The sequence below is a fragment of the Penicillium solitum genome, assembly GCF_028829755.1.
Source record: "Penicillium solitum strain IBT 25940 chromosome Unknown utg000001l_segment0_segment0, whole genome shotgun sequence".
NCBI classification, from domain to species: domain Eukaryota; kingdom Fungi; phylum Ascomycota; class Eurotiomycetes; order Eurotiales; family Aspergillaceae; genus Penicillium; species Penicillium solitum.
Window position 1 is genome coordinate 7338676 of NW_027072121.1, and position 21908 is coordinate 7360583.

At 47.9% G+C, this 21908-nt stretch overlaps 11 protein-coding genes across 11 annotated transcripts; 8 read left to right on the forward strand and 3 right to left on the reverse strand.

Moving 5' to 3' along the window:
* Nucleotides 1-494: 494 nt before the first annotated feature.
* On the forward strand, nucleotides 495-2596 carry N7455_002800 (putative histone acetyltransferase Spt10; the record flags this gene model as incomplete). The annotated part of the gene is made up of 3 exons (XM_040959953.2): nucleotides 495-611; nucleotides 746-1279; nucleotides 1333-2596. The coding sequence occupies 3 exons, from the start codon at nucleotides 495-497 to the stop codon at nucleotides 2389-2391; spliced, it is 1710 nt and encodes a 569-aa protein (XP_040809600.2). The 3' UTR covers nucleotides 2392-2596.
* Nucleotides 2597-2882: 286 nt separating this feature from the next.
* N7455_002801 (chaperonin-containing T-complex subunit CCT7) lies at nucleotides 2883-4922 on the forward strand (the record flags this gene model as incomplete). The annotated part of the gene is made up of 6 exons (XM_040959889.1): nucleotides 2883-2928; nucleotides 3011-3177; nucleotides 3249-3585; nucleotides 3647-4019; nucleotides 4079-4740; nucleotides 4819-4922. The coding sequence occupies 6 exons, from the start codon at nucleotides 2883-2885 to the stop codon at nucleotides 4920-4922; spliced, it is 1689 nt and encodes a 562-aa protein (XP_040809631.1).
* A 1136-nt stretch (nucleotides 4923-6058) lies between these two features.
* N7455_002802 (uncharacterized protein) lies at nucleotides 6059-7663 on the forward strand (the record flags this gene model as incomplete). The annotated part of the gene is made up of 6 exons (XM_040959905.2): nucleotides 6059-6138; nucleotides 6207-6378; nucleotides 6441-6501; nucleotides 6567-6923; nucleotides 6977-7585; nucleotides 7638-7663. The coding sequence occupies 6 exons, from the start codon at nucleotides 6059-6061 to the stop codon at nucleotides 7661-7663; spliced, it is 1305 nt and encodes a 434-aa protein (XP_040809657.1).
* A 598-nt stretch (nucleotides 7664-8261) lies between these two features.
* On the forward strand, nucleotides 8262-10166 carry N7455_002803 (MFS transporter; the record flags this gene model as incomplete). The annotated part of the gene is made up of 2 exons (XM_040959949.2): nucleotides 8262-8892; nucleotides 8947-10166. The coding sequence occupies 2 exons, from the start codon at nucleotides 8262-8264 to the stop codon at nucleotides 10164-10166; spliced, it is 1851 nt and encodes a 616-aa protein (XP_040809621.1).
* A 1113-nt stretch (nucleotides 10167-11279) lies between these two features.
* On the reverse strand, nucleotides 11280-11577 carry N7455_002804 (uncharacterized protein; the record flags this gene model as incomplete). Its single annotated transcript, XM_065604365.1, has 2 exons — nucleotides 11280-11393; nucleotides 11482-11577. The coding sequence occupies 2 exons, from the start codon at nucleotides 11575-11577 to the stop codon at nucleotides 11280-11282; spliced, it is 210 nt and encodes a 69-aa protein (XP_065462856.1).
* A 221-nt stretch (nucleotides 11578-11798) lies between these two features.
* Nucleotides 11799-13148, forward strand: N7455_002805 (uncharacterized protein; the record flags this gene model as incomplete). The annotated part of the gene is made up of 2 exons (XM_040959914.2): nucleotides 11799-12143; nucleotides 12200-13148. Exons 1-2 carry the CDS (start codon nucleotides 11905-11907, stop codon nucleotides 13146-13148), a joined length of 1188 nt encoding a protein of 395 aa, XP_040809635.2. The 5' UTR covers nucleotides 11799-11904.
* Nucleotides 13149-13681: 533 nt separating this feature from the next.
* Nucleotides 13682-15260, reverse strand: N7455_002806 (putative translation factor pelota). Its single transcript, XM_040959898.2, has 3 exons — nucleotides 14985-15260; nucleotides 14428-14916; nucleotides 13682-14360 (listed from the first exon to the last, which is right to left on the reverse strand). Exons 1-3 carry the CDS (start codon nucleotides 15060-15062, stop codon nucleotides 13716-13718), a joined length of 1212 nt encoding a protein of 403 aa, XP_040809643.2. The 5' UTR covers nucleotides 15063-15260; the 3' UTR covers nucleotides 13682-13715.
* Nucleotides 15261-15934: 674 nt separating this feature from the next.
* Nucleotides 15935-17024, forward strand: N7455_002807 (aldo/keto reductase family protein; the record flags this gene model as incomplete). Its single annotated transcript, XM_040959886.2, has 5 exons — nucleotides 15935-16006; nucleotides 16067-16077; nucleotides 16138-16195; nucleotides 16254-16435; nucleotides 16499-17024. 5 exons carry the CDS (start codon nucleotides 15935-15937, stop codon nucleotides 17022-17024), a joined length of 849 nt encoding a protein of 282 aa, XP_040809652.2.
* Nucleotides 17025-17304: 280 nt separating this feature from the next.
* Nucleotides 17305-18282, forward strand: N7455_002808 (uncharacterized protein; the record flags this gene model as incomplete). The annotated part of the gene is made up of 1 exon (XM_040959894.2): nucleotides 17305-18282. One exon carries the CDS (start codon nucleotides 17305-17307, stop codon nucleotides 18280-18282), a length of 978 nt encoding a protein of 325 aa, XP_040809614.2.
* Nucleotides 18283-19583: 1301 nt separating this feature from the next.
* N7455_002809 (uncharacterized protein) lies at nucleotides 19584-19766 on the forward strand (the record flags this gene model as incomplete). Its single annotated transcript, XM_065604366.1, has 1 exon — nucleotides 19584-19766. The coding sequence occupies one exon, from the start codon at nucleotides 19584-19586 to the stop codon at nucleotides 19764-19766; it is 183 nt and encodes a 60-aa protein (XP_065462857.1).
* Nucleotides 19767-20158: 392 nt separating this feature from the next.
* Nucleotides 20159-21620, reverse strand: N7455_002810 (uncharacterized protein; the record flags this gene model as incomplete). Its single annotated transcript, XM_065604367.1, has 3 exons — nucleotides 20159-21303; nucleotides 21359-21543; nucleotides 21595-21620. The coding sequence occupies 3 exons, from the start codon at nucleotides 21618-21620 to the stop codon at nucleotides 20159-20161; spliced, it is 1356 nt and encodes a 451-aa protein (XP_065462858.1).
* Between the last annotated feature and the right edge of the window lie 288 nt (nucleotides 21621-21908).

Consider the following 21908-nt stretch of genomic DNA (forward strand, 5'->3'; position numbering starts at 1 on the left):
GGTAGTGTTAGGTGTAGAAGGGGGGGGGGTTAACAAGAGGGTTGACGAAGTGCATGAAGTAGTAAAGTGAGAGAACGATGTGCTCAGTTATACCAGATACTTTGCAACCCTGGAACAGGATGGAGGGGTTTTTGGGTAGAGTGAATTCCACTATATAACAGCCATCTCTATGTAACAAATAGTGTTCCCTATATTTGTATCGCTTCTTCTATGCTGTGGGAGATGGTGATTTCATGGACACTGTGAGTGAACTACACATAACTAGTTATATACTTCAATGTTACATATTCAATGGCGCCTTGGTTCTCACCTTTTGGTTTCTGCCACGCAGCCAAAATCTACATAGCTTTGTCGGCCATTCACCACGCTCTTAATCATCTCCTACATAGTACTATGTAGTAACCTTATTGGGATAACTAGTTAGGGTGTGTCTGTTCAAAAGCCTGATAAACCAGGCATGAATGCCAAGAGACCGGCTTATCTAATTATAGATGATGAGTCAGCAAGTGACCACGACTTCTCGACTTGCGTTGCGGCCATTCCGGACTCGAGAATACTCACGCGGTCCTCGAAGTGCGATTAAGGGCTCCCTTCTAGAAGCAGTCCAGAATGTCAGTGAACAGACCCCCTGTTGAATCCCGTTCCTTGTAGCCATTGTTTTCTTGTTATTTTTGTATTCACCTATGAGGTTTTGTGATGCAAAGATACTCTGGAATAGAATGTATCCCACTAACATATCAAATAGTCGTGTGATTGGCAACCTCCAGAGGGCCACCTTACCATGTCTGAAGTTCATGGAGATTCAGAGCTCGTTCCACCGGGCCCTGATCTAGATTATCCGCTTGCTCTGGCTCCGCGACAAGTAACTTTGCGAGATCGGGTTACGGTTGCGACCCTGGTCCCTTTTGCTTCAGCAGAGGAAGTACCCCGGGCTCTGATGAAGTATCTCTCTGATCAATTCAACAAGGAGATCGAAAAGGGAGATACATATGCTATGACAGAGCCCATTCCACTGGCTCAGTTCGGGCGATATTGGTTTTCGAACTTTGGTGTGGTTATGCTTACTGGCGATATCGAGAGTGCAGAGCAGACACATACGATGGACCGTGCTGGAGCCAATTGGACCAAGATCTGTCTAGGTGGCTTTCACATTCGGCCCAACTACCCTGGCCGTAGTAGTCATGTCTGCAATGGCACTTTCATTGTCACTGATGCTGCTCGAAACAAGGGCGTGGGTAGATTGATGGGCGAATCCTATTTGGAGTGGGCACCTCGACTAGTGAGTTCTTCGCCACGATCTCTTCAAACGGGCTGTGAATTAATGTTTGCTAGGGATATACATATGCAGTCTTCAACTTGGTATATGAGTCCAACGTTGCATCATGTCGCCTGTGGGATTCCCTTGGCTTCAAACGGATTGGCCGAGTCCCCGGTGGAGGCAGTATCAAATCCCAACCTGGAGAGTTTGTCGATGCAATCATCTACGGCAGAGGCCTCAGTTTGGATGGCGAGGACTCTGTATCCCAGGATCGCTTTGAAAAAATCCGTTATTATTTGAAGCATGGAAAGTACCCTCGTGGTGCTGATCGGGCCGAAAAGAGTCGACTTCGCAGTGCGGCGACTCATTACAAACTTCTTGGCGGGGAGGATGGAGAGCCCGAGAGGCTGATGCTGAAGGATAAAGAGGTGGTGTCAGACCCGCAGCAGCAGTACGATATCGCCCAAGAAGTTCATCTCAAGCAGCATGCCGGAATCAACAAAACTACAGCAGCTATTGCGATCAAATACCATTGGGTACGAATCAAAGAGACTGTCAATCGCGTGATTCGAGACTGTCCACAATGCAAAGAAACTCTCAAATCGCCCCCCATACCAGGGAGCAAAGACGATGATAAGTCGCCCTCAGAAACAATGTCTGGCATGGATATGGATAGCACAATGGAACAACCCCCGAAGGAACCGGACAATGTCCCGCAGGCGATGGATGAAGCACCCGATGAGCCTCCCAGTTACAACCCTCTTATGCACCAACCCATTCCTGCAGCCATGCCCGGCACAGTCCACCCCATGGCTGGGTTCGCACCCATGCCTCTCGACCCTCAGATTATGCAACTACACCAACAGCTTCGACGCTACCAACAGCAGAACCCTATGGCGGGCCAGTTCGGCTCGGGATCGCACAATATCGGCATGTCAAGCTTTGACGATGCAATGCGCTACCACACAGCCAGCAATGCCTATCAAATGATGGTAGATGATGGCTCGGATCCCTTTCGACAAGACGTGCTTGGACTTGTGAACCCACCCCCACACGAATTACAGCATGATGCTGAATTACTTGCTAAGTTTGAGTATGGAAGTCCCTCGGATGGGAATTATGACTTTACGTGAACAAGCCTCAACTTTTCATCTCTCGGTTTCTCATTTCGGGGGCGTTACTTCATTTCGGGATTACTTTGTCTTGACCCTACTTTTCTTTCTTTTCTTTTCATTGTTATATTGTTCTATTGGCGTTGAGGCATCGGGCTGAGATACCGCTGATACTCCACCACTATTGTGCCGTGGACAGTGAAACGACGGTTTGTGCTATATACACTACGCTTTTTTTTATAGGTATATTATTCGAATGAGACATCTCAATATATATCATAGAAACTCTTTATTTAATTATTTAACGTAAAATGTTGTACATCTCTTTAAATGCGTAGGGTTGAAGAGCCCTGATTGGTCACCGCCTTGCGCGACTGGGGGGTTTTTGGGGAACAGGAGCTCTGGGAAATTTTGGCAGATCAACCCCTCCGACCTTTCAACTCAACATACCCCTTTTCGTATTTCTTTTACTTTTTTATTGAACGGTTTCGTGTCCGAATACCGATCTAATCATGGCCTTCAACGGCCAAACCCCCACGATTGTCGTGTTGAAAGAGGGTATGTGTTGTCTCCAGTGCGGGCAGTTTTGTTGGTGGGATTCTGTGACATATGCTAACTGATGCTTCTTCGCAATCCACAGGCACCGATGCTTCTCAGGGAAAGGGACAGATTATCTCCAACATCAACGCCTGTGTCGCAGTGCAAGGAACAGTCAAGAGCACTCTCGGTCCTTACGGTGGTGATCTCCTGCTTGTGGATGCCAATGGCAGACAGACCATTACAAACGATGGAGCCACAGTGATGAAGGTGCGTCTTATTATTGATGCAAATATATGGTCGAAGGGAGATGGTGATTCTGACTTTCGTTTATTTGGTAGCTTTTGGATATTGTGCACCCCGCCGCCCGCATTCTCACGGATATCGCTCGGTCCCAAGATGCCGAAGTCGGTGACGGAACAACCTCCGTGGTTGTCCTGGCTGGTGAGATTCTGAAGGAGGTGCGAGACCTCGTTGAACAGGGTGTCAGCTCGCAGACCATCATTAAGGGTCTGCGGAGGGCGAGCGCCATGGCAGTCAACAAGGTTAAGGAGATTGCAGTGGATATGATGGATGCTTCAGACAGCCAGGAGAAGAAGGTCGAGACACTAAGACGGTTAGCCGCAACAGCCATGAACAGCAAGCTTATCAAGCGCAATTCGGACTTCTTCACAAAGAGTGAGAATCCCCTACCTAGTGGTTCCAAATTTGCCCCAAGGCTGACGATATGGTATCCTAGTGGTTGTGGATGCGGTACTTTCGCTGGACCAGGATGACCTCAACGAGAGGTTGATTGGTGTCAAGAAGGTTACCGGTGGTGGTCTCCAGGATTCACTTTTCGTCGACGGTGTCGCCTTCAAGAAGACTTTCTCCTACGCCGGTTTCGAGCAGCAGCCCAAACACTTCGAGAACCCTGGTATCGTGTGCTTGAACGTCGAGCTGGAACTTAAGAGTGAGAAGGACAATGCGGAAGTCCGCGTTGAGCAGGTTTCGGAATACCAGGCCATCGTCGATGCTGAGTGGCAGATCATTTTCAACAAGCTTGAGGCTATCCACAAGACAGGAGCGAAGGTCGTGCTTAGCAAGCTGCCTATTGGCGATCTTGCCACACAGTACGTACTTACTATTTGCTATGGGGTATATGTCTAGACACTAATGATTTGATTTGCAGGTACTTCGCAGACCGAGACATCTTCTGTGCTGGTCGTGTGGCCTCCGACGACATGGACCGTGTTTGCCAGGCTACCGGAGCCGCAACCCAATCGACTTGCACTGATATTCAGGAGCGCCACCTGGGTACCTGTGGTGCGTTCGAGGAGCGCCAGATTGGTGGAGAGCGCTTCAACCTGTTCTCCGACTGCCCTCTCGCTAAGACTTGCACTCTTGTGCTGCGTGGTGGTGCTGAGCAATTCATTGCCGAGGTGGAGCGTAGTCTGCACGATGCTATCATGATTGTTAAGCGTGCTCTGCGCAACACAACCATCGTTGCTGGCGGTGGTGCTACTGAGATGGAGTTGTCTAGCTACATGCACGGGTTTGCCGACCGTAACGTCCCACACAAGCAGCAGGCCGTCGTCAAGGCTTTCGCCAAGGCTCTGGAGGTTATTCCCCGCCAGTTGTGTGATAATGCTGGTTTCGACGCTACAGATATTCTGAACCGCCTGCGTGTGGAGCACCGCAAGGGTAACACCTGGGCTGGTGTCGACTTCGACAACGAGGGCGTCCGTGACAACATGGTGGCCTTTGTTTGGGAGCCCAGTCTGGTCAAGGTCAATGCTATCCAGGCCGCAGTGGAAGCCTCTTGCTTGATCTTGAGTGTGGACGAAACGATAAGTAAGTGACCTCTTAACTATTTTTTTGTTTACTTTCCATCCTCCACATCATGACTAACCCATATTTTCTTATCAACAGAGAATGAGGAGTCTGCCCAACCTGGTCAGCAGCGCGGTATGCCGCCAGGTGCTGCCCAGCGCGCCCTCCGCGGCCGCGGCCGCGGTATGCCCCGACGAGGATAAACGAGTTTGACCAGAACTGGATAATGCTCGATGATATTCCCCCAAAAAAAGAAGAACATCTGCATCATTGAAGGCCCCGAAGCGGTTGAAGCGAACTCTGCTCTGGCCTTGGTGGCTTCAAAGGCGGTGTTTGTGAGATGAATATTGAATATGAAGTATAGGGAGAATAGAAGACGAGTTGCTAGAGATAACCCGACTTAACAACACAGTCTTTCCAAGTACATACAATATAAAACATAGTCCTCATCAAAGTAACTATTCCTTGGACATGATTGCATGTGATATATCAGATCTTCCAAGGCCGAGCTGGTCCGAGCATATTCTACAATGGAGACACACGGAGTACTCCGTAGCATATTATATATTTGCTTTTTTTTTCCCTTGTTTTATTTGGAATCCATGTTTATTTAGGTACATAGCTATATTCCCGACCTTTAACCCATTTTACATCTCATTGGCCCATTTTCGACGCCAAGACAGTGCTATTGAATCTCCTGGAGGTGTATGACGTGCAGAACGGCAATCTACATTGTATATCGGGTGTATGAGCTATGTTATTTATTTATCCTGCAATTATCATATGAAATTGAGTTAGTAATCTTCACGAATAAATGTTAGTGAAGCCCAATGATGCAGAGGGGGTCTTGGGCTTCCAGGGGTTGATTCGGGGCTGCCGATGAATCCATGTCAGATATATAAAAGTCAGTCCAGATTACGTTGGTTTTCATTATTTTTTTTGATAGATTTTCCTTTTTTTTTCTTTCTAGTTTCCCCTCTTCCCTTTATTTTTATTTTTATTGTTGTCAAGTTTCGTCAATCCGAAACAGCCTTATAAGGAAATAAGTGGACGCGAACCCTCTTATAGTGTAAGTGGCAAAGGATCCAGTCTGACGATCCTCTCCAAAAGATCTCTCTTTCTTTTAATTCCCCAAATCATCCAAACTCTTTTGACTTGATCTTCTTCTTTGGATATTTGTCCAAAAATTTACCTCGCACTCTTCAAAGGCTTGGCGCCCGCCGTACTTCCGATCTGTTTTGCCTTGAATCTTCCCTTCTCCACATTCAACATCGCGTTCTGTCCTCTACATTCTTGCAGTTTGCTTGATTCTCTGGGTGGACTTGGAGAATTTCTCTGAATGTCTTACTATCCACCCTACTCGGGCGCCCCGGGATACCCCCCGCAGCAGCCGTCATACCCCCCGCAACAGCAGTACCCGTATGCTTGCTTATCCCTTGGCTCTATTGAGAATGTACCCGGAGAGTCTGACAACGATTTGATTGTAGACAAATGAGTCACCACCAGCAGCCATCCTATGGCGGCTATCCCGGCCAGTCCTACCACCAGCAGCCGCACCAACAGCAGCCGCCGCAGCAATCCAACCCGTACGGTTACAGCCATTCATCCCAGCCCCCTCAGCAGTCCTACGGCGGGCATGCTCCTCAGCAAAGTTACAATGTATGTCCTAATGAGTGTTGCGTCGAATATACACGAGATTGACATGGATCAATCCTTTCCAGGCTCCGCCGTCTGGGTACAATCAGCGTCCGCCCTCTGGGCAACAAATGCAAGGAAGACCAGGTCTGTCTCCCATTTTCCAACGAACCGCACCTTCGGAAGTGAAAGCTAATGATGCGCAAATATAGCCTATGGTCAAAGCGGCGGTCCGGCTCCCCCTCCTAGCAACCCTGTCTCCTTCGGCCACGGCGCTCCCCAGGGCTATAACTTCCAATACTCCCGTTGCACGGGCAAGAGAAAGGCCTTGTTGATTGGTATCAATTACTTCGGTCAGAAAGGTCAGCTGCGCGGATGTATCAACGATGTCAAGAACATGTCAGCCTACTTGAACCAAAACTTTGGCTATGCTCGCGAGGACATGGTTCTCTTGACCGATGACCAGCAAAATCCGATGAGCCAGCCGACCAAGGCAAACATTCTTCGGGCTATGCACTGGCTGGTCAAGGATGCGCGTCCCAATGACTCGTTGTTCTTCCACTACTCTGGTTAGTAATCAGACCTCGATCGCTTCTATGACGGCGAACTAATAAGAATCTAGGCCACGGCGGTCAGACACCTGACTTGGACGGCGACGAAGATGATGGATATGATGAAGTTATCTACCCGGTGGACTTCCGGGTTGCAGGACACATCGTTGATGATGAGATGCACCGTATCATGGTGCAGACTCTACAACCGGGAGTCCGGCTTACAGCGATCTTCGACTCCTGCCACTCTGGCTCCGCTCTGGATCTCCCCTACGTCTACTCCACCTCCGGTGTGCTCAAGGAGCCCAACCTGGCCAAGGAGGCTGGACAAGGCCTGCTTGGTGTGGTGTCAGCATACGCGCGTGGCGACATGGGCAGTATGATGTCCACCGCCATGGGTTTCATAAAGAAGGCCACCAAGGGTGACGAAGTGTATGAACGCAACAAGCAGACTAAGACTAGCCCCGCGGATGTCATCATGTGGTCCGGCAGTAAGGATGATCAAACCAGTCAGGATGCCCAGATTGCCGGCCAGGCCACTGGTGCTATGTCCTGGGCTTTCATTGCTGCGCTTCGGAAGAACCCCCAGCAGAGTTATGTCCAGCTTTTGAACAGCATTCGTGAAGAGCTTTCCACCAAATATTCCCAGAAGCCACAGCTGAGCTGCAGTCACCCCTTAGGTAAGAATTCTCGGATTATTTAGTCACAATCAAATTCTGACAACCCCTACAGATACCGACATCCTTTACGTGATGTAATTACACTTGGAAATGAAGACGAGGAATGATGCTTGTCTGGCTTTCAATGAAGCATGCTGTGTTTTAACGAATTACCCTGTATGTAACTCCACCCTCGGTGTTCCAGTGAATATTTGGGTGGTTGGTGCACTATTTGTGATTAATTCTTATGAATCTGTGATCTATCACTGTTTATCTTTTGAAAATGGAGTGCAAATTAGCTCAATGACGATAAGCATCGGTCTTTCTGACATCATTGTAGACAACTGCCCTGGGCATTTGCACAACATATGTACTTCTGGTGTAGCAATGTTTCATGGGAAAATCCCAGGTAGCTTCGTTATTGATCAATATCAAGATCAGCAGGCTAAAAGCTCTCCATGAACTAGACATGTTACAACTCTTCAACTCGATATGATGGAATCCGTCATTAGGGGCAGAGCTGACCGAGTGATATGGGTGTGGCGCTGTACGGACTTCATATCCTCAAGAGGACTGTCCTATGTCATTTTTGCCTCCCAAGGAGCCTCCGAGGAGATAGAAGCTCTTCAACTGGTCTGAACTCTCGAGTAACAAGCGCGGATGCGATCCCGAAACGTATATCTCTGAATCGAGCACAATGCAGTCAATTCTCCAGCACCGCAGGATCCGCAGAAAGATCCAGCAACAATTTGTTACAAATCATGAGAAGCCCAGTGATGTCTGGACCCATGAGGGCCGCTACGATTACCACGAAGGAGAGATCCACTCGTATCCTCGCGAGCCAGCCGATGACTGGGCTGCCGAACGAAGGAGGGAACACGGCCATCGGACTTTCATCTCTGGGCCGTCCCTTCAACCTCGCCATACCGCTCGATCACATCTGGGGCGGGAAGGAGATATCGAGGGCTCGGAGATGGACCCGGAAATCTCAACCGATCCGCATACCATCAATGCAGAAGAGACGCTGGGAAACACGGCTGATATCATGGTGACTGGCGTTGAAAGACCATGGCCAGCTGACCATGCGACGGATAGTGAGACTGATGTTGAGTCAGTGAAGAGGAACAAAGTCATCATCGTCACATTTGAAGGTGACTGTGACACGATGGATCCTCACAACTGGACACTCACTCGTCGAATGTTTACGACTATTCTCACTTCACTTACTGGATTTGTGATCTTCTGGTCATCCGCAATCGATGCCACTGCTTACACAACCACCAAAAAGGTGTATGGTACCACTCCTGTGATTCAGGCTTTACCAACTGGTATGTGGTCAACACTTTGAATCTATTCTGACCAGGCTAACCGAGATCATCCAGCTGTGTTTCTGATGGGTACTGGACTAGGCGCTGTGGTCACAGGACCTATATCAGAAGTCCTCGGACGCAACCCCGTGTACATCCCCACCATGATCGGGTTCATGTTGTTCGACATGGGCGCCGGGCTTTCCAAAACAGTGGCGCAGCGAATTGTTTGCCGCGGTTTAGCTGGTTTCTTCGGGTCTGCCCCGGCGATTTTAGCAGCAGCATCCCTCGTGGATGTCTGGTCACGCATTGAAAGAGTCTACACCTTCCCGATCTTTGCGATCATCCTCTTCACGGGCCCATTGGTGGCACCAATTCCAGGAGCATTCGCCGTCAATGCACATTCGGTAAGCTGGCGCTGGGTGGACTGGATGACCATAATCCTGGCAGGAATCGTCCTGATCCCCGTTGTGCTGTTCCTGCCCGAGACATACAGCCCGGTCCTGCTGTACTGGAAAGCGAAAGAGCTCCGCCGTCTGACAGGCGACGACCGGTACCGGTCTCCACTAGAGTTCAGAAAAGCCACCTTCACCCATCGCTTGCGTGCCTCACTATACCGACCATTTCAGCTTTTTGTGACAGAACCAATCATCTTGATCCATGCGTTCTACCTCTCCCTCCTCTTCATGATCCTCTACGCATTCATCGCGGGCTACGTCTCCATCTATGAGCTCGCAAACGGCTTCAGCCCGACATCCACCGCCATCGCATTCCTGGGCATTGAGGTCGGAGTGCTTCTTTCTGCACTGGTCATCCCGGTTTCGATGTGGCTTCTCCGTAGAGAGATCTACCGCAGCCGTGGGAGGGGCCAACAACGCCCGGACCCGGAGATCAGTCTGTACATGGCTATGTTCGGTGCGCCTTTCGTTCCCATCTCGCTGTTCTGGATGGGCTGGACGGCTAGAATCGAAATCTCGTATTGGAGTCCGCTCGTCGCTTCGGTATTCTTTGGCTTTGGGACGATCTGTCTTTTCGTCTCCGGGTACCAGTACGTTGCCGATGCGTTCGAGGCATATGCTGCAAGCGCCCTCTCCTCTCTTCAGTTGTTGCGGCTTGTTTGTGCTGGTGGTATGAGAATTGCTGCGGAACCGATGTATAAGAAGCTTGGAAATGGATGGTCGTTGACTCTCTTGGGTGGGATTTCGTTTTTGTTTTTGCCTGTCCCTTATTTGCTTTACTGGAAGGGGGATAAAATCCGTTCGTATAGTCGGTATGCACGCAGGAATGAGGGCTGAGGTATGTGTGCATGGAGGTATGGAGGCCATGGAGATAGTCTGGGCTTTTAAGTATGGCGATGAATGTCGCTATCCTAGCTAGTGCTCATCTGTTGATCTTGATATGTTCACTGGGTTCTCAAAGCCGAGCCCCATCATACAAAAGATTATAAGCTAATGATACTGTCTGAAATTCATTTGCTCTTTTGAGGTAGAGATCCTCCATACTGTAGATCCGAACCACTTGCTAGATAATAAGGTCCTTGTCATAGATAGGTCTTGACCTCGATCTTGTCCGCTAAATCACTAAAGTCATTCCCTGAGCTACCAATCAAGTCTGAAAATTTTCTTTCTTTACAGCAGTTCCTCATAGCATGAATACAAATGAACAAAAAACCCTTGGGGAAAGAAAGAGAAATGCAAAGCAGACTCACCCTATATGAGTGCTGAATATGGCACGGAGTACAACTGTGGATAACATGTTATTAAAGTGTTATTAACATATTAAGTCTCAACCTATTTACATGGATATTTCTCTAATCATAGCCTGTTCTATATAAGAAAGACCCAAATGACTTTAATTTGAAGTGGACGGGAATTCGGGAGGTCCAAAAAAGGTGGACGATCATTGGGGGACGGACGAATCGATTAATGAATTCATGAATTAATAATGCATTAATAACTAAGTCATTATTAATTCATTAACCCACTTTCCCGCAGCCCATACTTCCAGCCCCACCTCCAGTCTATATACAAATGTAAACAATCTAAACAATCTACCCTGTACTCTTCAAGCATTGTAATTGACCTTTTGATCAACATTGCGACCGGTATTTCGGGTGGAATTGCGATTGGATGTGCGATTGGAAACCGTGACCGAGGGGGAGGGGGATGACGGGGCCGGATCGGGGACCGAAGCAAAAAGATAATTGTACCAAGCTAAATATTCTGTCAATAGGGTATGTATGCGGAAAGTCAGACTATTCAGCTTACCTTGAGCTTTCTGCTGTTCAATGTAGCTGATCCGACCTATGACACCATCGGCAACTTGTAGGTCTTCACTGTGACGGCCAACATGCTTCTTCAAGTTTGCAGTCAGGTAAGGATGCTGAGAACGGTAGGCAAAACAATCCTTCATAGATTTATGATAGATTGGGGTGGATGTTTGGCCCTCTCACATCGCTGACAGTGCACTAGGTAACGACAATATTGCTCGCCAACGTGCAGAATCACACGGTTCTTCTCATCCTATATTTTATAGGATCTTGATCAGCTATTGTATACTTCCTCTGCATAACTCCCATTTCTCAAGGGCCACATGAACGCAGCCACTTACCCTTTCATATTCTGGCATCACAAGTTCCCTAGAAGCAACTTCACGAACGTAACGGAGATAAGCAGGATGCTTAGCTAGAAAGGTAGGAGCAGACATGATCAAGGTGTGATGAAACAGAGATAGGGAGCCGAAGAAATCAGAGCAGGTTCCTTTGAAGGTTGCGAGAATTTGATGGGGTAAACCAAAATCCCACTTGCTACTAAAAACCTGTGGATCTACAATGGTCTGTATAAGACAGGGTCACGTGCAGGTATCAAATCAGTCGCGCTTCGACTTCAAACACGCGTCCAACTTCAAACATTTGATGTCTGGTGTTGGGAAGACACTAGCCTTCCCTATAATCTCATCCATGGGTATTGCTAGAACAGCACACTGCACCGCTCACTGAATCCCCGCTGATTCTGGCCATGATTCCGTTCCGTGATGTCCATCATCCTTGAAGACAACCAGCCCCCCGGGTTCGTACGTCTCGGTCCCACATGGTATCATGAGATTCCCTTTTTACCCTATGGATGGGAGACAACCAATGATCGAGGATCTGGGTCACTCAAGCACGCAGCAATGAAAGCACTGCTGCAGGACCAGTCGGCGCTGAAGCCCGAGCTGTTTGAATATGTCCCCTGGTATTTGGCAAAATACCTTTGGGATGCCCTCGAAAGGTGGTAAGTCATAATTAGAGGTCTCAACTCTGTTTGTTCAGATCTGACCGCCTACACAGCAACAAGCAGACAATGCACATATGGAAAATAATGACGAGTGTTTATCCTGTACAATTCCATGAGGTTAGTCCTTATTATTGCCTCAATGCCGGCTATCCTAAAACGCCATTAAGAGACTACATGGGTATTCTTAATAGCGATGACTTTCGCTGGCGTGCAATCTTGACGATTGCAACTACCTACTGCACTGCCACAGATCTGGCTACTATACCAAACATCAAGAATTTAGTTGCTATGGACGTTTACAGTGAGCCATATTCGTTGAATCTCGCCCCGGTGGAACCGGTGCGTGTCAGCAATGACGGTATGCCCTTGCAAGATGGGTTTGTGCGTGGCTGGATTGAATCCAACGCACTACAACACCTCCGCATTCTTAGATTTTACCACCAACGCGAAATGACAATTGCGACACTGGAAGCTCTACGTGAGCTGCCAGAGCTACAGCTAGTTGTGGCGTACGAGTGTAAGATGATCACCGATACGATTCAAAGTTACGATAGGCCCGCAAATAACATCATTCCCATGAAGGGATGGTCTGCCTGCAGACTCGATTGGTTTTGGGAAACACATGGAACTGCAAAGACAATCGATGATAATCTCTTGGCCTTGCTTCATGTGTACCAGTCTAGTCTCCAAACATCCGGAGTCGAGGATTCAAGAAGACCATCATCCCTACCCACGAATCTCTCGATTTTGGAGTTCAAACTACCAACTGCCGACCACAGCAGAAGAGACAGGGTTGTTGTCCGCTCTCGCTATAATGCAAAATCAATTGTATTGTTTACCCGAGATCCCGTGAAGCAAAAGCTTGATATCGAGGAGCAGAAACGTGCAAAGGAGAAGAAGCGGAGTGAGCCACCTGAACGAGGAGATCGCCCTGCTAAGCGAGCAGTCATGAAAGACAGGGGACCAATGAATATCTCGGAGACTTTGAACCAGTTCTTTTGATGTGTTGTCTATATAGACAGGGGACATGGGTTGAATACCGCAGTTCGTCTGGGCCTTCTGAGGACCTCGATCCGGGGAAAAGAAAATAACGGCAATACCACCGAGCAGGTGTCTTCATCATGGGTGTGAATGCATACTCCTGGAGTACCTTTGGGACAATTGAGTCATCGAGGACAAATGTGTATGCGTCGAATTCCAAGAACTAATCGTGACTGGTTTGTTGGTCACAGATCCCATTTAGATTATTATATAGTCTGTTTCCAAGGTTCGAAGGTGTTGGATCTTGGAAGGCCATCCCAAGGTTGGCTTCCAAGGTTGATTAGATCACGGATAAAGGTTCAAATCGCAACTTTGAGTCTTCTTTCTCTAATTTATCAACAAGCTGAACAAGGCCTTGATACAGTTCTTGCTGTTTATGAAATCATCTACAGTCTGACCAATTTTGGATTGGATTTCTGGAGAAAGTCCCAATGGAAGCATGCTGTTCATCTGATTATTGCATGCTTTTATTATGCCATATGTTATAATAAATCTTTGTATTTTTCCATGGCCCGTTGAATGGCCCGTCTATTCTGCATCAGAGTCAAGGTCAGGCTCAACAAGAGGGAATGTCAAAAGCGCAGCGATGCCACCCAACCCCTCCAGACGCTTTCCACTTTCATGATCTGAGCTGAGAATTCGCACATCACCACCCTCAACATCACGGACACGATCCACAAGCGACACCCAGCGTTTACGCTCAGCGATATCCTGTGATCGAAACAAGCGGTTCGAAACAATGAGCACGCCGCCACCTCGGCCGACAGCACCTTGTTCAACTGCGTACTCAACCTCGCGGGGACCATAGGTTGCTTTGTTAGTTTCCTTGCGCAGTTGTTCTAGGAAGTCGTCCATCAATTTGGTCTCACGGGCATACTTAGTATCAGCCAGGATGGTCTTAACGGCGGGCGACTGCAGAACTTCGGATAGGGAATTCGTGTAACCGGATGCGGAGTGCACAACCACGAGACTGGGAAGAAGTCGCTTGAGCCCAGGAGTCGTTGTTGATGCCTCGGATTGGATGTATTTTTGGAAGCCAGAGGCGACAAACCCGGGCGAGGCGAGAAGCACGGGCCGTACAGCTTCGTTGTTGGCGCCTGAGGTAAGACTGGTATTGAACTCCATTTGTCGAAGGAGCGTCTCGAGTGTAACTTTGAAAAACTTGTTCATTCCCTGGGGATATGCAGCGTAAGTTTTGAACCTTGTTAATAGAAACAATAACACAACAGCAGAAACTCACTTTATCATGATCCCCTCCTCCCTGCCGTTTCCGCGGCACAGACATCTCGATCTTCTGCTTCAATATTGTCTGGAATTGACCAATAAAGCAGATATGAGCCAGTCCTTCCTGCATCACTACCGCGATAGCCTCCGCACGGCGCTTCCCACCCTCATCCACAGCGTCCTTGAGTGACTCAATTGCAATACTGTCCCACCCGATACCTTCTCCATCTGACCCAACCTCTTTCTCTAACGTGAAATTGCGATTCAACTCTAGATCGAGTGTATGGAATTGTCCGATTTTTGTGTGCGGTGTTTCATTCATAATTTGTCCTGATACATGGAGCTGAGAGCTCTGCGGATCAAAGTCGAGATTCTTCACGCGAATAATGAGATTCAGATGGACGCGCGCCGAGCTCGTGGACCCGGTATCTTGAACTGTAGTAACTCGACGAATTGCGCTGGCTCGGAGGATATCGCCTGGTCGGATCAGGTTGTATGCGTGCCACTAGATTTATCGGATTGTATATTAGATGACGGGGGGGGTGCTGAGACGGGAAGTGAAGGCTTCGATACCATATCTTCTGGCTCATCCGGGCACAATGTAACCGCCCCAGAGCCATTGTGCTCAATTTTGTTCTTGATACAACGCATTCCTGCGGTGATATTGTACGGTTATAGGCCGAGGGTTTGGGAAGGTAAAATGCGATGAAGGCGGGTTAGATGTTGTTATTGCGATGTCGTCATATGTTGACTAGGAAATGCGCAAATTGGAGGAATAAAAGGACTGTATGAAAACAGATTAAACCTTTAAGAGCTTTGGAATGCTCCTATTCAAGGGGATATTCGAGCAAATCAATCTATTCTGAGGGCATTGACGATGTTGAACTTGCCAAACTCAACCCCACTATATAATACTGCCGTTTATTACCGCCGGGCCATCCTGCAAGAATATCACTTGCTCTGCTGATGCACTCATTCCGGAGGATTAATTTTAGTCTTTGATGGGCTATTAGAAAATCGGGGAAATAAGAAATTGCTGATATTCTAAGCCTTCAAAATATGTGATACCAAGTATGAACATTACCCTGCACCGCCATATTCACCAGTCATTCCTCATTCCTTATCGATAAGACCAAACCCTAATCATATCAGATTGGGGCAAAGTTGACGTCAAAGCTCGAAAGTCTCCCACGGCAAGTCCAATCCGATCTCCAATTGTCTCCAATTGTCCCTATCAGGGCAGACTCAAAGGAAAATTCTTAATTCCTGGGTACTAAGTCCCTTATATCCGTCAAGTTGCTCATATTACTCATATGAGCCCCACGTCGCATTGATCAGCCATTGATATAGCCACATCTAGTCCCCGATGTAGTATATCCCCACTTAGATGGCGTCAAGCTCCAAGAAACGGGCGGAAATTACTGGACCGAGGTGGTCCGTGGATGTCCAAACCTTTTAGCTATTAATGTAGCCCCCCTCATTTACCTTCTTGTTCCTTTCAACCATCAAAATATTCGCACATCATGGCTCCTCTTTCGCTGCAGTCTACCTACAAGTTGGTCTCGGGCTACGAAATCCCCGTCGTTGGGTTCGGAGTGAGTAGATTGACCCTTGGGGTTCTGATATCTATGACTCACACTTATCTTCTGAATTAGGTTTACCAAACGTATGATTCTCGTTGTATCAAACCCCCCGCGGCAGATTATATTGACTGATTGTTGACCAGTCCCTCCGATGTCACCGAGAAAGTGACCCGCAAGGCTATTGAGCTCGGATACCGCCATGTAAGCAGCTTCAGAACCCTAGCAGCAAGTGTTCTGGGTTTTAACTATCCTATTATAGGTCGACAGCGCTAAGGTCTACGGAAATGAACTGGAAAGTGCCGCCGCCATCCGCGCGTCTGGACTTGATCGCTCGCAGATCTTCTACACTAGCAAGGTGCCCTCGAAATCCATGGGATACGAAAAGGCAAAGAAGGCCATTGAGGAAAGCATCGCTGCGGCAAACCTTGGCTACATTGACCTGTATGAACCTCCTTGTTCCCCGGAAGCCAAAGCGGATTGGCATACTAACACTGCGGCTATCAGTCTGTTGATTCACGCACCCTATGGCGGCAAGGAGGACCGCCTCGGCACATGGCGCGCACTCGTCGAGGCCCAAAAGGCAGGTCACGTCCGCTCGCTGGGTGTGTCCAATTTTGCTATCCAGCATCTCGAGGAGTTGGAAGAGTACATCAAGAGTGGAGCGGGCGGACAAATCACTGTCGGTCAGTACGAGATCCACCCGTGGTGCCCACGCGAGGATATCGCGGAGTGGCTGCAGAAGCGCAACATCATTGTCGAGGCATACTCTCCCCTCGTTCAAGCGACTCGCATGAAGGAGCCTGTTCTGCAGAACCTGGCTAAGAAGCACGGTAAGAGCGGAGCTCAGATTTTGGTTCGCTGGAGTTTGCAGAAGGGATATGTGCCCCTGCCTAAGTCGGTGACCGAATCTCGCATTCTAGAGAACTCGCAGGTCTTTGACTTCACACTGTCGGATGAGGACATGGCCAGCCTGAAGCTCAACACGTACGAGCCCGTCTGCTGGGATCCCGTCCGTGACTGCAAGATCTAAATGACGTGCCCAAATTAGCAAAAGCCTAGCGTATAAATATAATTATGGAATCAAATTCCAAGCATCCAAAAAAATACACTAAATATAGATCAATAACAGAACCTCTGAAAGAGTGTACCCCAATTTGGTAATTTGTTGACTTCCCGCGGTCGGCACAACGTATCACCGCCAACCAAAAAAAACATCGTGACTTCCAATCTTTTCTGATACAACTCACCACAGCCCTCCATCCCCATGATCGTACAAGCAGCCGGCAGTCGCTGCCACGGTTGCCCCCACTATGCCGGATGAGCCGCGTCGCATCATCTTGGAGAAATCCAAGACCGTTAAACGCCGGTACCAGCGCAGCAACCAACGATTCCAGTTCACCGCATCTCAGATCGCGCGGCTAGATCGCGAGGAGGAGCGAGAAAATAAAGCAAAGAAGCTACGTGAGAAGGAAAAGAAACGAATTGCCAACAAGAAACGGAAAGCCGAGCAGGAGGCGCAGGCCCGTGAAGAGCGGAAGCGTCGCGGCATCCCGGATCCCAATGCAGCACGCGTCCCATCGAGTCAGCCGCTGCTGTCAATGTTCCTAGGGGCCGGAAAGCGACAGTCACCTGCTATACTAGAGCCTGCGCCTACAGTTACGGAGGTCGAATCACATGATGACAATTTGGGAAGTGAGGGTGGAGATACGGAGGCTGAATCGGATGCCTTTGACGACTTGGATGAGGAATTGGAAAATGACCTATCTGAGCTTCAAGATGTAGGCGTTCTGAAAGAGCTTGAAGGTCAGGATATCGGCACCGCGGCCCGTGCTTCATTCAAGGATGAGGATGAGTTCTCGGACTGCTCGGCGTTCGACGATGAGGAAGTTATGAAAAAAGCCGAGACAGCTGCTACCACGCTAGCGACTGACGAAGAAACGAAGAACCCATCTATACCCAATGAACCATCCTACCTACAACCTCCCCCGGCTGTGCTCAAGCTAGAATCGTCTTTCGGGGAATCTTTCCAATACGACCCCGCCGATTTCCTTGAAGCTGAAGCAGCTATTATTACACAAACGAATAGTCCTGGAACGAAAGATCATTCTCCACCCAAGGAAGCATCCCATTTACAGCCTCTTTTGTCTGATCGACCGTGCAGTAGACCCACATTGGCGTCTTCTTTTGAAGATTCATTTCGAGACGAGACTGCGGATTGGATTGAAGAAGCATTTGCACACGGAAGCGGTGACCCTTTTGACGAACTCAATAAAAGCCCCTCTCGATGATTTCATTTGAACTTTGTAAATCGCTTCAGCAGCATTTTGTCGCAAGCCTTCCAGCTTTGAAGCCTTATCCGTACATTGTCCAGGGAAGTCTTGGCACTATGGGGATTGGGTCCGGTCCGACAGTCGGGTGATATCCGCCCATTTCGGATACACCACGAAGCCTTTTCGGTTCGGAAATATTTTGGAGTAGGAACCGAGACCTGAATTGTTCCGACGGAATGACCAGAAACGGCTTGGAGGATTCAGAACACTGTACATTTGTATATTTTATTAATGTAGCCAGGATCTTATCGGGAATGACGTTACACTTATCATTTGTATATGACAGAAATCTGTCTGTATTCAAATGTATGGGTAAAATGGCATATATGAACAACTCTAACTAAAATGACAAAACCCGTAATTTCAACAATCTGTGCGGTAACGATGACTAACTGTAATATGTACTATTGTATGGTAAACTGAGTACTCGAAATCACCTGACTTCGTGTATAATATCTGGTTTCTACCATGTATTCGGACTTGTGTTCTATATACCCCCTAGCTTTTAAAGCCTTTATTTTCATAGCTTTTAAGAGCTATCAATTCCTTTATTTTGAGGCCTTCTATTTGCCTTAATTCTCTTATTTCTATACTCTTTTTCAAATAGCCTCTATTTTATAGATTAGATGACTGATGGTAAACAACGAATGATCCAAAAGAAGGGTCGCTTAGAGAATAAGCGACTATATATATAATAGAATCTGAGAAAGATCATATGAAATCCGACTGAGTTCTGGTAGGACTCTATAGAGAGTTGGGGGGAGCCTCCCAGGAAACGTATAATATAATCACCACTGAACGTAATCTCAATTAACTCTTACTTAGGACGCTTCGCTCATAAGAGAGTTGTTTCAAATATTCTTCAAACCTCAATTATTACTCACTATAAATTCTAGTATATTCCTGAAGAGATAAGTTCGAATACATAAGCGCATAAGCATTAGCTATCTCTCTATCGGAATATTCATCTTGCCTCCAGAGTGGTAAACCTTGCTCTTTCCCTTTTCGGGTGAGAGATGGCAACTAATACCGTCCCAAAAGTAAGCTTCCTCGGCAGCACGACAATATTTATGAGACAAAAAGCTAACTACTACTTTTCAAGTTACAGATCAAATTTCCAGTCACGACCAAACCCATAATTATCTTAACCAAGAGTGAGGTATATCTCTATCCACGACCGCAATATAAAGGCAAGGCCGACAAGGAAAAGTGACCAAGAATACGCCCGCGAGAGCATCATACAAGAAGCCCAGATAATCATGGACATGGCTGCCGCGCCGATCAATCTCCACCTAGGAGACATACCACACTCCTCTGACCTGGCGATGCTCCACGCTCTGGAGACCCGAATGATAGGACTTTTGGAAGAAGCAGTTGAGCTGGCCATCGAAGCGCAGATGGATAAATGGACCGAGTGTCGGATTTTCGAGACTATCGGCTGAAAGAAATATTCGAAGAAGTAGTGCAGGGGCCTCTTGAAATACGGGGAATTTGACATTACTTCCTACTGAGATCATTCTCCCAAGGGCCCCTTTTACAATGCAGGACATTTTACTGGTCGTAATACCATTTCATTATCTACCTTTTCTTTCATCGGTAAAGTCTTGAGATTCGCCTTGCAGGTCAACCTTGTTTACATTTATACTACTATCAAGCTCATTGGCTCCTTGAGTGCCTCATGGTAGATCATATTGCATTTCAGGTTTCTTTGTTTCACGCCTTAGTTTCACTTCGCTGTTACAGTTACAGTTAGATGCGCTCTCTCCTAGTTATCACAATCGCACCCTCCTCGCGAGAACGCTCTTTCTGTCCCAGTCCTGGGGTAATTGTTACTCTACAGCCCCAACATGTGGTTTGCGATCCGCCTTACTTCTCTCTGTCCAGAAGTCAAGCCCCCCTCATCTTCATCTAGCTTTAACAGGCCCATGGCCCTCAGACCACTGTCCGTCAAGATATTTTCCTTCCTAGCCCCGTGGTCTTCGTGTTCATACTCGCGCTCCATGGTACCGTGGCCGCGCATGAAATCCACAGGGACATCTCCCTCGAGAAACGCGTCCCGTGTAGCGAGAAGAGAGTCGACATTGGCTGGAGTCAGAGGGTTGGAGGCATTATAAAACACACTCGAATCATTTTTGCCTTGGTTCATTTGGTCAACGCCGTGGACCAAGTCACAATGCCAGAAAACGTAATCTCCGGGTCGAACAGGGGGAATTCCAACAACTGCTCGCTCAAGGTCGAGGTGTGGGTGGTGTTCCGTCGTAGGAAATAATTGCGTGTTTCCAGGTGTAGCCCCGGGAAATGTCGGCAAGGAGTCGTCGAATTCACCAGTGTGGAAAAAAGGGCGTAACATGATATATGCGACTGAGGCTTTCAAGTGAGGCAGGAGGCGAAGAGTACCCTCCCCAGTGTTGGTGTGCGAGAGAGATAACCATCCTTGAAGACTGCGCCAGGTGGAGCAAGAAATTCCGGTTTGATAAAGATCAGTGTTCGCGTTGACTCGGAAGTCTGCAGCCCACCCATCCCAATTCTCCCAATTGCCTTGAAATATGGCGTCAAAATTCTGTCGGTTGATTTCGTCTTCCCATCTCTCGACTGCACCGCTGTCAAGGTGAAGGGCCAGTGGAAACTGCTCGGGGTCATCACTAGGGTATCGGATGCGCATTCGGTCCGGATATACCACCTGGCTATCAAAGTCGATCGGAATCGAAGGATCATTGGAATGCCAAAGACACGAAACGCTTCTCATAGCTTGCAAGATATCCGGATGGGAGCGCATCTGCACTTGTGCTGGAGTCCAGAAGACATTCCAAGCTGCCGGCTTCTTAGCTGGATGGCCCCCAACGCCAGGGTGGCGAGAGACGTAGTCTTTCAGCGATGCCTCCCAAGCCGTGGCCTGTTGCTCACTAACAACATTCCGAAGAATAACACACCCTCTCTCACGAACTAGATCTGCAAACGCGTCGGGTAGAAGACCCCCTGCTTTTTTGAATATGACTTAGAAATAATTCTTCTTCTCGCACCTGAAGAGACATACCATTTTCTTTAACTTCGTTGAAATTTATTTCTGGCACTAATGAAGACCCAAACTTCTCAATGTGTGCGACTACTAACTCCAGTGAGTTGAGAAGTCTACCATAAGACTCAATGACCTTTCGCTTGTTTTCAGGTCTGATGAGCGATTTTTTGAGTTCGCAAAATCTCTCTTCTAGAAGAGGAGCACTGGTATATTGTTGTCAGTATAAATGAATAGAAATTGTTTCTCCGACATACTTAGGTTGAATGTTAACCTGCTCCATGAGGACTGCACTGATTGCGATCTTGGTCGTGGAAAACTTCTCTCAGACAGGTCGCGGACGGTGTGGCTTGGGTATCAATAAATGCCTACAGAGTATTATTATATTATTATTATACTGCAGCTCTCGGAGCCTCGGCACGTTTAGGGTGAAAAATTAGACTTGATAGATCGTCGTCTATCTTACGTCAGATATCATTTTCGCGACAGCGGGCATCCGTACGCCCCAAAAGTTTAGGTAAAGTGGGCCAGTCTTGCCTATCGCTAAATTGAGGTACCGTCGGCAAATTCA

Bases quoted from the DNA above. Each gene is read 5' to 3' on its own strand.
- N7455_002806 (XM_040959898.2), bottom strand. From the start codon at position 15,062: ATGCGTTGTATCAAGAACAAAATTGAGCACAATGGCTCTGGGGCGGTT. The intron at 14,917-14,984 runs GTATCGAAGCCT...CGATAAATCTAG, and splicing joins CGGATGAGCCAGAAGATATG to TGGCACGCATACAACCTGAT. The intron at 14,361-14,427 runs GTGAGTTTCTGC...GCATATCCCCAG, and splicing joins GAGGAGGGGATCATGATAAA to GGAATGAACAAGTTTTTCAA.